Source organism: Zonotrichia leucophrys, unplaced genomic scaffold, assembly GCF_028769735.1.
Source record: "Zonotrichia leucophrys gambelii isolate GWCS_2022_RI unplaced genomic scaffold, RI_Zleu_2.0 Scaffold_440_42350, whole genome shotgun sequence".
Lineage (NCBI taxonomy): Eukaryota > Metazoa > Chordata > Aves > Passeriformes > Passerellidae > Zonotrichia > Zonotrichia leucophrys.
The window spans coordinates 25,197-42,350 of record NW_026992645.1 but is presented as its reverse complement, the minus strand read 5'-3'; the positions used below and the strand labels follow the sequence as shown (position 1 = coordinate 42,350).

Genomic DNA, 17,154 nt, shown 5'->3' with positions numbered 1-17,154 from the left:
TTAAGGCTGGTTCTGAGAACAGAGAGGGAGGAAGAAAAAGCACGGAGTTTGTTTTCAGAACCTCTCTCACTCCTCCACATTCCGGCTCCTCTGTTGTCTGTGGACGGACAGACAGCGGGACAGAGCCCTCCTTTGCTTTTAGTCAGTTTTAGCTAGCAGAGGAAGAGGAGTTCCCTGGACTGTGGGTTTTGGTTTTCCTTTTCTTTGGACTTGTCCAAACCTGCTCTGCACTGAACACCTGTGCCCCACCGGGGCTGGGCTACGGCATTTCCAGCACCAGAGAGACTGATAAGAGACTGATAAGTGACTGATAAGAGACTGAGCGAGCCAAGCTAAAGCCCACGGAGGGACTTTGTGAGTTTGTCATCTCTTTTGGAGCAGTTTTATTGTTTAATACTGTTAATTTTTGGGGTTGGTGAGTGCTTTGCCTGTTAAATAAACAGTTTTTTCCACTTCTCTCAAAGGAAATACTTATCCAGAATCAGTTGGAGGAGAGGCCGCTTGACTTTGGTCTTCTACAGGAAACACCTTTAGAGGTTTTTCTCCCAAAACTGCCCTAAACCAGGACATTGGCTTTGAAGGTCCCACTGGCCACGTCCATCTCTAGAAGTCACTGAGTGTCTGGTGGCCAGAAATACCTCCAAAAATCAGGAATTCCAAAAACCTCTCCCAGGAGTGCCCCATTTCCAGTGTCCTTATTTTGGGGTTATGTGGGTCCCTCTTCTCAGAGCTCTGCTCTGGGGGGTCTTGGGCATCCTCCCTCTCCCAGGTCCTGCTCAGGCATGCTGAGGGGGTTTTGGGGGTCCCAGGGCTCACCCTCCCCTGATTCTGTGGAAATTGTTTTTGTGATTCATGTCAATTGGCAATGGAATCAGCAAATCCTTCTATCTGCTGTGTCCAAAAGAGACACAAAGAAAAGTTTTGAAACTTTATGACCAAATAGCCAAATAAAACATCAAAATCAAAGAAGCATAGTAGAGCAAAAGAGATGAGGCAGCAAGATGACTGATGCTTAGAATAAAATAGAGGAAGTTTGGGTAAAGCTAAGAGATATTGCAACAAAGCAATTAAAAGCTTATGTATAATAAAAAGTTTGATGCACTTGACAAAATCATGTAGCAGACATCAGTCTAAGACCTCCCTCCAGACGACCACAACAACGATAGGAATCAATGACCACCTGGAAAGATTATGAAATTGGTGCTCCCAGCTTACTGGTATTTGCTGATTTGGACTAACCAAGCGCATTGGAAAATGCTTTGTAGGCTAAAAACAGTATATATACTTTACTGAACTCTGTGTGCTGTGAGTGGGGCAGTGACTCCCCGGCCACCCAGCGCTGCCTGCGTGCTTGCTTTAAAATAAAAGGTATAGAAGTAAAATTCGGGTTGGCTATTGAAATTGTATATCAGGTGTTCCAGGCTCCCCTTTCTCCAGCATCCCCCCACTCCAGGCACTCAGCGCTTCCCCTGCTCCCCTTTGCACTCCTGAGAGATCCAAAAATATCCCCTCATCAAATAAATTAAAAATACCTCTCTCAGCGACACTGAAATATAGTTGGGACTCGACTCCTGTGAAAAACGCCAATCACTTGTTTTTGAAATTTTAAAAGTTTAATAGTAATAAAATGGTTATAAAAATAGTAATACAATTAGTGCAATAATAATTTGGACAATTTGAATTAGGACAATACAAAACAAATACAAAGAGTTACGGATGTCCGGGTACCTTTTTCTGGGCAGTACGAGCCCGAAAAAGGACACCCGTTAACAAAGGATTAACCCTTAAAAGCAATAGCCTGTTGCATATTCATACACTTCATACGTGATACATAAATTCCATTCAAACACAGGATTCTGTCTGGCCATCATCAACTTCTTCCTTCTAATCCTAACAGTGTCTTCGAGGCAGAAAGAAGTTCGTTTCTTCTGATAAGAGGGCAATAAATTCTTTTCTCTGAAAGATTTAGGTGTCCTGTGGCTGCCATCTCGCTGCGAGTGCCTCATTCCTTTCTTTAAAAAAACCCACTAACATAGTTCTTATTTTAACTACAAGAGTTACCTTTTAATTACAAGACTACATTTATTATTAAAATGTTAATAGAGCACTACTAATCAATACATCAAAATACATATGGTAATTGTGGGACTCCATAACAGAGTTTAGAGAGTTAGAGAGTTTTGGGAAGGCTGCAAAAGGCAGGCCTCAGATACAGCAGAACTGTGAGTAGAGTTGAAGCAATGAGATAGTGTAATGAATAGGAAGCTTGACTAGGCCAGTATTCAAGCAGCAATCAATTTATTATTTAATATGGTAAAGTGTGAGCAATACAGCACTGGGTACAGTGGGGGAAGTTTTCCCTCCAACTGCACACCAATAATTGATGATTACAGGTACTTACAGGGGTACTCATCAGCTTTTTCAGCAGTTTCTATTCCAATTTTTTTACTCATCAGCAATTTTTATTCCAAATTATTACATCACAATTCTATACACTATTGTGATCTTAGTTTCTCAGGATGTATCTCAAAAGGATACGCCCTGGATAGTGACGGTCCAGTTTCTGAAAGAAGAAAGACGAATCCCCATCTGGTGGGGTCCAGCTCCCCAGATGTGTGTCCACCTTTTAATTGCAGAGACTCTAAATCTCCTAACAGTGATGTCCAGCTTCCCTTTGGTAGAAACCATAAACCCTTGAGGTGATGTTCATCTTCCTTTCTCAAGCTGTTTTTCTCTGCTTCAATAAGGCGTGAGATAAGCATATTTCCTTTATATATATTCCAAAGCTACAGTTTCAAGGATACAAGTAATATTCTAAAATTATACTTCAAAAGGTTATTATTGCAGACCAATTAATATTCTAAAATTATACTTCAAAAGGTTATTATTGCAGAGTTCTTTATGGATTAAATGCAAGCAAAAAGCAACATCCTTAACACTTTAATTCCAATGCTCCTAAATCAATCAGGGTTAATTGCAAACAAGAGATAGGTTCAAAGGTCTTTCTCCATGCTTTATTTTCCTCAGTTATTATTAGAATTCACAGCTCTCCCATTGTCAGAGCCCACACATTTCGCACTCACAAATACACACGTCGCCTGTTTGTACCTGACACAAAACACAGCTTTGTATTTCACAATAGGTCAGCAGAAAAACTATTTAAACTGTAGAAAAAACAAGGGCAAATAGAACAATGGCCAATGTTTTAACATTTGTCTGAATAGCTCTCTAAGCTGCAGAAAGTTTATATAGCGAGATATTAGGAAGTCTGAAGTTTAATAATGGAGATCTGTGCATGGTGTTTTAAGGCTTACAAGCAGGTATTGTATTCAAAATAAACAAGCATTGTTTTAACCAAAGGTACGTGTGCTTATGGTGATTGGATAGAACTACTGTCAATGCGCTTTTGCTTTGTGTGATTGGTTAAGAAGCTTATAAAGTAAGTTGTAACATTAAGTTTTTTGGCCGGCTGCCTGGAATGTGAGCTGCTAGCACCTTCCCTTTGTCATAATAATGTAATGAGACTGATGCTGAAAAATAAGCAGCTCGAAGCACTTTCCACAGCAGCCCCGTCTCGTTTGCATCTGTAAATAACCCCCCTTGCCGGCGTCAAAAATTATCTACATAGAGCCGTATAATATGCACTTTTCACAACTCCGGAATCGGCAGGGCCCAAACCACAGCAAAATCCCCCTCCACCCCCCCAAAAAACCCTCCCGGAGCTGCCGCGATTGACTCGGGGCGAGCTTCTCCTCCGCGCTCCCCCAGGGATGCGGGGCAATGCGGTGCTGCCGGGCCTGCGGGCTCAGCGGCATCGCCGTGGGACCCCCAATGCTCCTTCCACCGCTGCTGCTCCTCTTTGTGCTGCTCCTGTTCCTGCTCCTCTCCTTCCCCTCTCCCTCCCCGGACCCCCTTTTCGCACCCCCTCTGCCCCACGGCCGCAGCAGCGCCGGCCCTGGGGCAGGGGGAGAAACCCCCAGGAGCCCCCAGCGATGGGCAGGGGGCTCGGGGATTAAGAGGTACTTGTGGTTTTCTTGTTATGTCTAGGCTCTGAAGCAGGGTTTGTCATTGTTGTGAAAGCAAGATTTGTCAGGACCCAGGACATCCCTCTGGCTGTGCTGAGCAGCCCAGACCCGTGCCAGGGGGCTCAGAGACCCTGGCACAGAGCCCAAAATGCCTGTGTGGTTTTGATTATGACCCATGGAGCAAATTACCAACCTTATATGAAGATCAGCAAGCCACAACAGTTTAAGTAGAATATTAGTGAAGATATCACGGGGTGGAAAAGTAGATTTTGGGGTTTTTGGTATGGGGGTTCAGGAGGCAAGATGGAGGGAACTGGGTGTGTCCAGCCTTTCTCCTTCTTCTTCTTGGCCTCCATCTTCTGCTGTGATGTTGGCACTTACTGATTGGTTTAGAGTAGAAGCTCACTGTCTAACATAGGTGATAGGTATTGGAAAGTAATTGTAAATATTGTATACGTAGTTTTTAGTATAAAGACATAACACTGCCCTGGGGGCAGGCAGAGTGCCTCAGACTGTCCTGCTGAGCTGACCTCGGCAGGGCGGGAGAAAATTTTTTATAGATAAGATAAAATAAACAACCTTGAGGCTGAGAAATGAAGAGCCCTGACTCCTTCTTCAAGCGCCGGGCTGGGAAAAGAGACTTTGAACTTTTCTTGGGGTCACTCTGAGCAGCAAGAGACCCTGAGACATTGGCGTCCCTGGTGGGCTCTTGGCAAGCAGCCACACCACAGCCATCAGCCGCTGAAACCCAGCCCGAGAAGGAAAGAAAACAGGCACTCTCAAGGGAAAAATCCAGAAAGAACATCTCGACCTCTGCCGAGAAGATTCGTTTCAAGCTCGACCCGGAAAGAGGAGGACCAGAAGCGCGCCTGGAAACCCTCACCTGCGAGCTGCTGGACAGTGACCAGGGCAAACTCCGGACTGACCTTGCAGATTATTCAGCCTTTGGTAAGAAAGGTCAAAATTGAGAACATGGGGGGGACATGTTCTCAGGAACAACCCAGCATCTTGTCAGCCCTACAGGGCGTGGCAGCCACACACCCTGTGAAAACCTCTGAAAAAAGATAAAACGGCCTTGAAGCTTTTATCCCCAGCAAGGGTAATGTTAGAGGCAATTTCGTGGAATTCCGCGGGAGCTGCCAGCTATCAGCAGGCAGCAGTATTCTCTCGAGGATGGGGGAAGGCATCCCGCCATCAGCAGGCGGCACTTGCCCTTACCGACCAGGGAGGGGCAAAAGCAATCCCAAGCAAACAGGTGTGGGAGGAATTGGCATCTTCTCCAGAGTGCCCAGGGTCCCATGGGTCCCCAGAACGCCCAGAACTCTCCGGGGGAGGAGGGCGGAGGGGGTCGGGGAACCCGGGGCAGAGCCGCTGCTCGGCGACTGGCGAACCCGTGCCACGGCGGCGCCGGCCGGGAGCAGCCCGGGGGACCGCAGCGGCGGCCGTGGGGGCTGCGGAGGCCGGCGGGGGCCCACGGGGGCAGCGGGGCAGTGGTAGGCACAGCAGCGGCGGAGGCGATAGCGTGCACGGCGGTGCCCGCGATCGCGGCAGCGGGCGGTCGGCAGCGCGCAGGGCACGGCCGGCGGCTGCGGGGCCAGCGCCGAGCGGGGCCGGGCCGGGCGGAGCGCGGGAGCGGGAGGCGCGGGGCTGGCGGCGGCGGAGGGCGCATGCGCGATGGCGGCGGTTTCACGCAGGGGACGTCATAGACACGCGCGAAGGGCACAACCCGCGCGACTGCGATGGCGGCGGGCAGCGGCACCCGGGGAACGCGCACGGGCCGCGGCACCGCGCCGGGCGGGACTGAGGCGGACGGGACGGGACGGCTGCAGCGTCCCTGCCACCGCCGCGGAGCGCGGCAGGCGCCCGGTGATGACGCACAAACCCGGCAGCCGGAGCGGGGCGGGTTTTTCCCCAGTGCGCAGACGCGGCACGGACACGGCCGAGCGGGGACCGGGGCAGCGCCGGTGTCGGTCACGGGCACAGGGGGGCGTTCCCCAGACCGCGCCTGCGCCGAGAGAAGCGCCGGGAGGCGCGCTCGGGGCGGGGCATCCGCACCCCGTGAGGGCACCGGCAGAGACCGGGCGCGGTCTGGGTGCAGAGGGTGCCCGAGTACCGGCCCCGCTCCGGTCCCACGGCAGCGGGCACGCAGCCAGCCCCGGCAGCCGGCACACAGTTTCAGCCTCCATCACAATCTCAAGCTGGAGGTTTTTCGCGGGTGCAGCGCGTGTTGTGTGAGGCGCACCGAACTCCTCAACAGCCCGGTCCCACAGAAGTGACGGAAACAGCATTTACCAGATGATCAGGCTTCAGATGCAAAAGATGGACATGGAAAAAAGCTGTCCAAAATCAGAGAAAGTGAGAAAGCACACAGGCTTTTGCCCAAGATACAGAAAAAAGGGGAAACCAGTGCAAATCAGTGGTATTCCAAATATGATGTAAATGGAAATCTTCTATTGTGAAAAATGCCTCTCAGGGAGGGAAACCACCATAGAAGGATAGAAGTATTAGCAATGATTCAATTACATGAAATGTCTCTGAAGACAGAGCATTTGAGAAATATCAATCAGATCCTATCTGTGGGCTCATCAGCTGATTCTCCAATGGTCCAGAGTTTTGTTGGTATTGAGTTTGTAAACTTTGTTATTTTTGGATTTTATAGGTGATACTGATAAATAAGGATTGTTAACAATCCTATATGAATACTTTAAAAAAGTTGTCATAACCCCTTCAAACACTCCCTGTTGATAAGCTGATTTTATAATGAGAATTCTCAGAATTTATGATAAGAATTATGATCAAGGTATTGTTGTAATATTTACAGCCAGCTTTCATGTGTTTCACTGTCTCTTTGTGTGATCATCTACAAGACACGTGTCTCTTCAGAATCTTGTCTTTTTGTTTCTTAACTACTCATGGTTTTAGGGTTTCTTTTAAATCCAGGTTGCCAGTTTCATGGTTTTCTTCAGTTATTATTTCTTCAGTTATTATAGAGTACTTCAGCTGAGAATTCAAGAGGTTTGCTGTGTTTGAAGAATTTCTATTCTGACAGAAGTTTTGGAGGGATTCAATTCTTTAATGGTTTGATTGATCTTTAATCCTAAGGTTTCCTATTCATAATTGCTGTTTTTAAGAGTCTTGTTTTAAAATGAATTAAATGATGTCCACCAATTAGAGTTCGAACTCTGGCCAAGTTCTAGCTGTACTTGAATGGAATGATTGACAATCAGCCCAGATGTTTTCTGCATCAAAAAGTATTCAAGTCCTTTTGGCTTGGCAATTTGACCATCTATGATAGCCTGTTTTCAAAGGGAGTTTGGAGAAACATGAGTTCTCCAGCTCTCTGTTGTTTTAAGGTTCATCAGCTGTTGCAGACTCTGGGATGACAGTTCAGTGTCGCAGTGATTGATAACTTTATGATTGCAGATGTGTTGTTGGTTATGTGTATTATCTGATTGATTTCTAATTGTTGTTATCTTACATTTCCCTATGCAATATTGCACAGAGACTGAAACAGAACAGACCAATGTTTTATTTTCATATATGCAAAAAGCCAATCATATAATGTGCATTTTTCACAGTGCTGTTAGCACGTAGCTGCGACCCCGCTTTGTCTCCCCTTCCCAGGGAAGTCCTGCTCCATGACCTTTATCTGCCTCCCCAGCACCTCAGTGGTAGGAAAAGCCACTTGAAGTGGCTGGTGGATTCTCCCTCAGTTTTTTGGCAGCGTCTGGAGGGACGCTGGCTTTGGAAACCTCTCCTGAGCTTGCAGGTGTGGAGTAAAACTCCCTGCTGGGCCAGGGAACAACAAGTTGTCCTCTGATCCATCTGGGACCCCCATGGCTTGGGGTCAGCCCTTGCTGGGGAGCTGCTGCTTGGGAGAAATAGCCGCTCCCTTTTCATAAGTTTAGAAAGGTTTATTAAACCTTATCAAAAATGCAACAGAAGACTGAATAGAGAAAAATGTTATGGTGCCAGGAGCAAAGGATTTTCTGCACCATGTGCTCTCCCACACAATGGAGGTTTTGCCTTTTAACCTTTTAGCCCCTCTCAGAATTCTGTCCATTGACTCCTTCTTCACTGTCCAGTGGTGGAGTTTACTTCCTCAAATCTTGATTGGAGGTCAGATGTCACTGTAGTGACAAGCTGACCCTCCCACATATCCCAACCCTGGCTGTCCCTTGATACCAACTGAGGGGTAAAAAAAAATTTTCTTAACCTCTATACATGGTATTTGTCTGTTAATTGTGAGAGTGAATCATTGTGGCATTCACATTCGCTGAACAGAAACACATAATTCTCTCTCTCTCGTTTTTTTTTTTTTTCCTGGAGAAGCACAGAAAAAAAAGAAAGAAAACAATTCTTATTTCTATCATGTGGAATGTGTTAGGAAGATTATTTACCTGAAGTGATTTGTCGGTTGGATTCTGCTGATGATTGTTTTGTTTCCTTGGCCAATTGGAAAAAGCTTTGTCCTGGCTGTCTGGAGACAGTCACGAGTTTTCTTTAGTATTCTTTAGTATTCTTTGTAGTACAGTATGCATCTTTAATATAGTGTATACAATGTAATATAATATAGTTTAATAAAGCAACTGTTCAGCCTTGTGAATCAATGGAGTCAGCTGCCAATCATTCCCTGTGTTGGGGCATCCTGCTTTTTGATAAATCATCGCATTACTCATCTCTCACACTGCTGCTCCTCCCCAGGTGCTTTGCTCTCCTGCACTCACACTTCTCTCTGCCAATCTGTGGCTTATTAAACAGTCTGCTGGCTTTGTCTCTCCTGTGGCTGCAGGCAGCGTCGATTCCTGCGGACATGGAGAGAGCTGTGGCTGGAAAACTTAATGGAGGGGAAAGAAACAGGGAAGGAGAAGGGCTCTTGTGAAGATCACACTGCCCTCCTGAGGCTCCCGGGGCAGAAGGCAAAGTTGCACCAAGACCCCGTGCTGTTCTCTGATGACATTTTTTTCATTGAGCCAATGGTAAGTGATAGGTGAGAACCTCATTTTCCTCCTCTTCTTCCTCCTCATCCTCCTCCCCCTCTTCCTCCTCCCACCCACTCTACCCCTGGCTGCGGTCACTGGGCAGATCCTCAGCTGGCTCCGTGTGCTGGGAGGGAGGACATTGAGTTTCTGGTGCACCTGCAGAGCTCGTCTAAAAATGCCAAATGCTAAAAGCATTTGTGCCCTGGAGGCTCAAGGCAGGGCTGGGAGCCTGACAAGGCCAAGCTGTGCTGCCAGGGCCTGAGCTCAAGGGCACTCTGTGCGTGTCCCTGCAGTGTCACAGGGAGCAGTTATTGTAGGTAGGGGCTCCCCCAACACATGAGGTTCAGCAGAGGCTGTTGGAGCACTGCCAGGCCACATTCTGACCTGAAGCTTGCAATGTTTTGCTGGGAAAGTGAGGCCAAATTCAGCCCAAGGTTAATGACAGAAATGCCAATCCCCTCCTGTAACCATGCCTTGCACTATTTCTGAGTGTCCCTTCCAGTGTCCTCTGTGAGCTTGGACACAAGGGTGGAAGGTTGAAATGGACCTTTTAAATTCTCCTGCACACAGGGACAAAACACCTTTTCCTTTTCTGTTTCTGCAAGCAAACTGCCACATGCTCCCATCAACCAGAGCCCTGATTCTGAGTACTGGCATTGTGAGACAATGAATGCCTGGTGTGTGCACAGTGCAACATCCCTTCTCATCTTGGAGTAAACCCTAGAATAATGCCAGCCTCTCCTTTCTTTCAATACAGGTTGAACTAATATTTTTATTTCCAAGGTTCTGGTTCCAGGCAAATTTGGGAGAGAGCCTGTCGTGGGGTGACAGCCTTTATCCCAATATCGTGTGTTGTGTCTGGCAGCTGTGCCTTCCCCCCCCCCCCGGCCGTCTTGCTGTGGCGGGATGGGGAAGAGAGGAGGGGGGGGGTGTGCCCAGGCACTTTTGCTTTTGGCTTTGGCTGCTTGGCTTGGCTAGCCGCTTGCTTGCTTGCTTGCTTTCTGCTTTTTGCGCTGTTTTTTTCCCCTTTTCTTTTTTTCTCTCTCTTTCTTACCCTCCCCTGAAGATACTGGACCGGCTCCGGACCTGACCTGAGAGCTCCAGGACACCCGGAGCCTGCGAGAGAGAAGCTCAGCGCCCTTCACAACACAGTCTGGTCCCTTTTCTTTTCTTGTGTTGGGGAGTGTTCTTTTGTTACTTGTAAATAAATAGGTTTTGTTTTCCACTTTGCTCCTCCGAGAAATTCCTTCCCGAACCCGGTGTTGGGGGAGGGGTGGTTGGAGGTTTGTTTTGTTTTGGGGGGCTCCCTCTTGGAGATTTCCCCTAATTTGTCCTAAACCAGGACAGAGCCCCCAAAGGGGCTCCTCTAGGAAAGCAGATTCAATCGGCCCCTGCCCCCAACCAGTCCTGGAGAAAAGACCTCCTTGAAGTGGAAAAAACCTGTTTATTAAACAATAAACCCTAAACAGTATTAATCAATAAAACCCCTTGCTGCTCCAAAAGAGATGACAAACTCAGAAAGTCCCTCCCCGGGTTGCAGCTCAGCTCACTCAGTCTCTGATCAGTCCCTCAGTGCAGGAAAGGTCGCAGGCCAGGCCCGGCCCGGTGGCCACAGCTGGAGCTGCCGGTGCTCTGCTGGTGTTCAGTCCAGAGCAGGTTTGAACAGGTCCAAAGAAAAGGGAAAAAACCCCACAGTCCAGGGAACTTCTTTGCCTCAGCAAGCTAAATTAACTAAAAGCAAAGGAGAGCTCTGTCCCGCTGTCTGTCCATCTGCAGACAATGCAGTCCAGGAGCAGGAGTGTGGAGGAGTGAGTGCAGTGTCTGAAAACAAACTGCTGCTTCTTCTCTCCCGCCTTCACTCTCTGCAACAAGTCTTAAAGGTGCAAAACTTATTATTCAGCATAAACAGAACAAGATGATTTGGGATAAAAGCATCATATAGTCAACCCAGGACAGGGGTCATGTTCTCTTCTTGTGAAGAGCCACCAGTGCACAGTGGCAGTTGCATCCCACTGTAGCTGACAGCAGCATGATGTGACCAAGAGCTTGTGTCAGAGCAGCAGGAATATTGTGGAGAGTGGGAGCTGATCAGCTGAGCATTGAGAGCTTCCAGCGCTGTGTTGAGCTGGGTTTGGAGTGTTTCCTTGGGCTCCTTGTGTTGTTCACTCATTACTAATGCTCTAAACAAAGGCTTACAGAAGCGTGGTTGAAAACAAGAAATGTGAAGTTTGAAGAGAAGTGTTTTGCTGTCTCTTTCTGCTGTAGGAGGGAGAAATCGGGCTGAATTTTTTGGCCAAAATCAAGGTGACCTTCAAACCCCTGGAAGCACTGGAGAATGGAAGTGTGGCTTACTGCAGCATCTCAGGTGCAGCTCCTTTGCCCTGCCTCTCTCCCCCTCAGTGAAGCCATGGTGCCAGCCTGAGCCCACGGGGCTCCCATGGAAGTGCTGGGAAGGGTCCCTGGTCAGCAGGGCAGTGCTGGCACATCCCCCCTGGCCCTGCAGCCTCCAGGGAGTCTCCTGTGCCAGGCCAGGGCTCAGAATGCTGTGTGTGCCTGACTGATCCCAGAAGAGCCCAGGCAGTGCAGGGAGAGGTTTTCATGCCATGGCTTTGCCAGCATTCCGTCAAAGCCCAGAGAGCTGCAGAGCAGAACAGCTTTAGTGAACAAGCACTCAGCCCCTGCTGGCCTCTGGCCTCCAGGATGATGGGTCCATTTGCCATGGATCCATCATCAGGCAGCAGCAGCTGAGTTAGAAATGTGTTCCCTGAGCCTGGATCACCTCCCAGTGCCCAGGCAGCAGCAGAGCAGAGGTGGCTGAGCCCCCCTGAGCCCAGGGTGTTGGTAGAAGGAGCAGCCTTGGCCAGCACCTGCCTCTCTCCCTTTGTGGGAATTGACCCCTTGCAGCTCTGTCTGTGAAATAGAACACAGTGCTGAGTGTCAGGAGCTGGGGACTTTGGCAACAAAGTCCTGTGCTCCTGGGCCAGGTAGTTTGGCAATTGCCAAACTCTTTATGAGCTGTGTGCCTTCACTGAATCATTTCAAAGCTCCCCTAAGTGCATGGGAAGGAAAGCATAGAACCAGAGTATGTTAAGGATGGAATGGACCTTAAAGGCCTCTGGGAAGGGACACCTGCCCCTAGAGCAGGTAGCTCCAAGCCCCATCTAGCCTGGCTTGGAACATTTTCAGGGCTGGAACCTCCACAACAGCCCTGGGGAACCTGCTCCAGTGCCTCACCCCCCTCAGAGTAAAAAATTTCTTCCTAATATCTAACCTAAATTTCCTTTCTTTCAATTTATACCCGTAACTCCTTGGCCTGTCACTACAAGGCAGCAGAGATGTTTTAAACTCAGCAGACTGGTGGCTGAAATTGGAAAGCAGCCCAAGGAATGGGTTAGAAATTAGAAGTCAGCCCCAAGGCTGAGGGAAGAGGAGGGTCCATATCCTCTCCTGCAGCATCAGGAGCTGGTTGCATCCAGCTCAGAGTCAGGGTCTAGCACTGAGGCAGCCTGGAAAATCCAGTGGAGCAGAGGGAATGATTGTACTGCAATGGACATCTCTCCCCAGGCTGTGAGAGCAGGCTGCCCCTGCACCTCTCAAGGGAAGGCCAAGGACCCTTGTTAGAATTCAGCTCTCCTACTCTGAACCTTGGGAACATTTCTATCGACACCCCCCAGTCTATGAGGTGAGCAGAAGGGCTTGGGGTGGATCCTGATGGCTCCTGAGGGAGGAGCAAGCCTGGTGGAAGTGTGGAATTGCTGCCGACCTGGGCAGTTGTGAGCAGGGAATATTTGATGTACTGGTGAAATCTGGGAGGGTCTGAAAGGTGTGTCTGTTGTTCATGAAGCCCCAGTTCCTTCTTTGGGAATCAGCTGGGAGGCTTCCTGCAAAACAACCCCTTGGCATATGAAACAAAGCCTGGGTCAAAAAGGGATGTTCAGAGGCTTTTGTGGCAGTGCCAGACACAAGGCACCTTTGGACTGGGCTGTTCAGAAGCAGCTGGAACAAACTGGCTGCCTTTGAGCTTCAGTCCACTGCAGACAGCTTCCAGTCAAGTGTCTCCTGCTTATTGCTGCAAGTCACAGGAAAGCCATCCAGCCTCCTGGCTCAGTGCTGGCCCTTGCAAAGGGCTTGGGAGTTCTTTCCCTTGCTGACCAGTCCCTCACCACACTTCAGCCTTGGTGCATCTCTGGCTCTAGAAAGAGAAAAGTGTTCCTGGGAATAAAGCAAAGCATTTTTCTACCTATTTGCCTCCTCCCCAATAGTGTCAAGTTAGCAAAAAACCAAAGAGAGAGCAGCTGAAAGAGGTAGAAAATGAGGCACTACATCATGCCAGACACTTCCAAAAGCTTGACTGTGGGAGGCAAAGACATGCTGAGTTTTCTTACCAAAAGATGGTGCTGTCTGTACATTTTGATGCTGGTGCCTCATTCTCAGTGTATTGTTTTCATGACATGGGAAAAGGTGGATGAGTAGATGGTGCTGTTGGAGCTGTGCTCACTGGGGCAGCAGCAGCTCTGGGGTGATTCCCTACGCAGCTGCAATCAGCCCACGTTGCTCTCAGGGCCAGGTCTGAATGAACTTGGTGATGCTGACCAGAGCGGCACTGCTCTGTGTCCATGGGATAACCCCAGGGTTGTGGACTCCAGTTCTGTGGAGTTACCACTGCTTTGCATGAAAACCCAAAGGCAGAACTTGTCCTGTTGTATTTTTTGCCATTCAAAGCATCGTCTGCTATTTCTGGGTATTAATTGCATCATTAGACAGTAACTCACAAGAAGGGAAGATTCCACATGTATTTCCATTTTGCTTTCTTGCTGCTGCAGGTGGAACTGATTAACCTAGGAGCTATTGATGCTCCCTTCACCTATAGCCCTTCAACTGCAAACGTGGGCTTCTGCTTCAAGTTTGCGCCTGAGGAGGGCATCGTTGCACCAGGTGGGACCCAGACTGCTCACATCTCCTTCAGTGCCACCACAGTGTGGAGGTTTGAGGAAGAATTCCAGTTCAGTGTGGCTGGATCTCCTATGTCTGCACTCCTGACTATCAAGTAAGGACGGTCAAAGCCAGGCACGCGCCCGCACGTCCTCAGCACAAGAGAAAGGGGCCGCTTCATGTGAGCGGTCCTGGCCCCTCCACGGGTGCGGGATCGGTGCCGAAAGCCAGACAACTCTTAGCGGTGGATCCCTCGGCTCGTGCGTCAATGAAGAATGCAGCTAGCTGCAAGAAAAAAGTTATCCCCAAAAATCCCCCCAAAAATTTCCCAAAAATTCCCAAAAATCCCACAAAAATGAGGCTCAAAATGGACCCCAAATCCTCCTGAATTCAATCCAAAATTCACCCAGATATCCCTGAGATTGTCAAAAAATCCCCAAAACTCCCCAAAAACCCTGAAAAATCCCAAAAATCCCACAAAAAATCCCAAAATTCCCCCCAAAAACCCCAAAGATCCCCCAAAAAATTCCCTCAAAAATCCTCAAAATTCCCCCAAAAATTCCCCCCAAAAATCACTTTTAAATGCCCCAAACCCCCCAAATCCCTCCCAAAATTCCCACAAAACCCAAAAAAATTCTCTAAAAATTTTGCATTTCGCCCACAAAAAAAATCCCATTTCAAGCTCCAAAACTCCCCTGGACCCCCCAAAATTCCCTCAAATCCCCTCCAAAAATCCCAAAAAATCCCCCAAATGCAAAAAAATCCCTTAAAATTCCTGAAAATCCCCCAAAAATCCCAAAATTTCCCCAAAATGTCCCCAGATCTGAGGGAACCCCCCCAATTTTGGGTTCCCCACCCCAAATCTGATCCCCAAATCCCCCTCAGGTTTTGGGGTCCCCCCTCACCTCCAGCTCCTGCAGGTGCCCGTACCTGAACCCCGAGTTAAGGAACAATTTGGGGATCCCCCAAAAATCTCCCCTTAAATTTAAGGTTGAACCCCCAAATTTGGGCACCCCCACCCCAAATTTTGGGGTTTCCAGAATTTTCTATCCCAGGAACCCCCAAATTTTTGAGGATCCCCCAAAATTTCAGATACAAGCGCAGATTTCCTCAAATAATCTTCGCGTTCCTGTGGGGACACCCCAAAAATTCTGCGAGGAAAGAACCGGGAAAAAGAGCGGGAAAAGCGCCGCGGGGCATGATGGGAGCTGTAGTTCGGGGGGTGGGGTCTGCAATGATGCTCTATGGGCAGCGCAGGGCGTGATGGGAGCTGTAGGCCCGGCTATAATGAAGCGCTATGGGCGCAGAGCATGATGGGAAATGTAGGTCCGGTATAATGAAACTCATTGGGGCGTGGGGGATGATGGGAGCTGTAGGCTTGGCTATAATGGAACTCAGTGGGGCGCGGGGGATGATGGGAGCTGTAGCCCTGGAAAGCACCTCCCCCTCTTCCACCCTAAATTTTGGGGTCCCTTTTTGAATTTTTGGGGTTTTTCACCCTCCGAAGTTTTGGGGTCCCCCCTCACCGCTGGTTCCGGACGTGGCGGGTGACGTAATCCCAAATGGGGGCTGTGGGGCCAGAGCAGAGCCTGCAGGGGAGGGAATTGGGGCACCCCAAAGTTTGGGGGTGATCATGCAATTCATTGGGGGAGCCCAAAATTCACCCAGGAACCCGAAAATCACCCCCAGGAGCCCCAAATCCACTCAGCATGCCCTAAAATATTGGAATATGAATCCCAGTATTACCAGATAGGATGTGCCTGGGCCAGTCTGACCCTTGCTGCTGGGCCAAAGGCGGCAACTGTGGCGTATCACCCCAGAGACACCTTTAGCTTGCTGGAGGTTGCAGCTGGGCACTGAACAAATCCAGGCTTGTTAGGAACTCCGTTTACCTCAGGGGGGAAGGCTTCAGGCTGTGGTGAGGAAGAAGGAGACGGATTCTGCCGGAGGGTTAATATCCAGAGCTTTATTCCATGGTCACAGAGGTCTGAATCTTGGCAACAGCTCCAACAGAATGGCGAGCACATGGTCTGATTCGGCTTTTAAGCTCCGGGACAGGGGGAGGGGAAGGGACAGGTGTGCCACCAACCAGGTGGGAGGGGGAGGGTCTCAAGGGGCGAGGGACACCTAGATAGGCCAATGACCCCCAGGCCTGAGGAGCATCCTTTGAAAGTGACGAACCACACGAGGCCTTGCTGGAATGTTAAGCCTGATTGACAGGACTCACTCAGCAAGGGGGCGAGGGGGAAGGGAGAGAGGTATAGGCACACCTGGGGAAGGGACCCGGAAGTTTAAAACAGGAAATTGCAACACAATGCAACATCTCCCCCTAGTTTTGTTTAAAAAGAAGAGGACTGGGTTTGTGGTGCAGAATGCTTGCCAAACCATGGCAAGCATTTACCATGGTTGGTAAATCCTTTCTTCCTCTACAGGAGGGTCAGTGTTTTCCACTGAGGCTTCCAGGTCATCCACTGGAGCACGGAGGGCTTCCAAATGGTAGACCTCAGGAGGGGGGGGATGAGCTTTAAATTAACTTGAGAACCATGCGTTTGATTAGTCCAAAACCAATGCTAACAACTACAATAACTATAACTAAAATAGACAGCACTAAAAATACAGTTTTCAGAATAGATCCCAACCAGCCCGAGAGTCCCCAGCCTTTGAACAGTCCATTCAGCCCATTGTCAGTTTCTCTGATGATGTCTGAGAGCTTTTGCCAAGGTAGTCCATATGTGGTTTGGGCTGCGGGACTATGCAGATCGCAGGTGGGATGATCACGGGTAGGACGAGAAGCAGGCTCGGTCTCATGGCGTCTCGAGGCTACACACGAACAGTGGTATCTAAACTGGTACAAGGAACTTGAGACAAAAATATATTACAAACTATTCCAGATAGGAGGCTTAAATGGAATTTCCTCCAGAGAACGCGTGCGGTGTTTTCTTCTCCAGGCAGCGTGAGCAACCTGGGGTGCTTCTGCAGATTTCTCTGAGACTTTGGGAACATAGGGCTTTACCCATTTAGAAGGAACCCACCTTAAACCAGAGGGGGTGGACACACAGGCGAATCCACGTCCCCAAGTAACCAATTTGTAAGGTCCCACCATTTTGCAAGTCTCGGGGTCCTTTACTAAAACTGGAGGTTTTTCTTTCATCAACCTGTGACTGCTCCCCCCAAAGTGGCTTAGGATGGGTGGGTTCAGGCTGTCAAAAGAGCAA

At 49.0% G+C, this 17,154-nt stretch overlaps 1 protein-coding gene across 1 annotated transcript; it reads left to right on the top strand.

Moving 5' to 3' along the window:
- The first annotated feature begins 4,522 nt into the window (after nucleotides 1–4,522).
- Nucleotides 4,523–14,550, top strand: LOC135441705 (hydrocephalus-inducing protein-like). The gene is made up of 5 exons (XM_064701251.1): nucleotides 4,523–4,973; nucleotides 8,818–9,004; nucleotides 11,273–11,372; nucleotides 12,572–12,689; nucleotides 13,831–14,550. Exons 2-5 carry the CDS (start codon nucleotides 8,867–8,869, stop codon nucleotides 13,838–13,840), a joined length of 366 nt encoding a protein of 121 aa, XP_064557321.1. The 5' UTR covers nucleotides 4,523–4,973; nucleotides 8,818–8,866; the 3' UTR covers nucleotides 13,841–14,550.
- The last annotated feature ends 2,604 nt before the right edge of the window (nucleotides 14,551–17,154 follow it).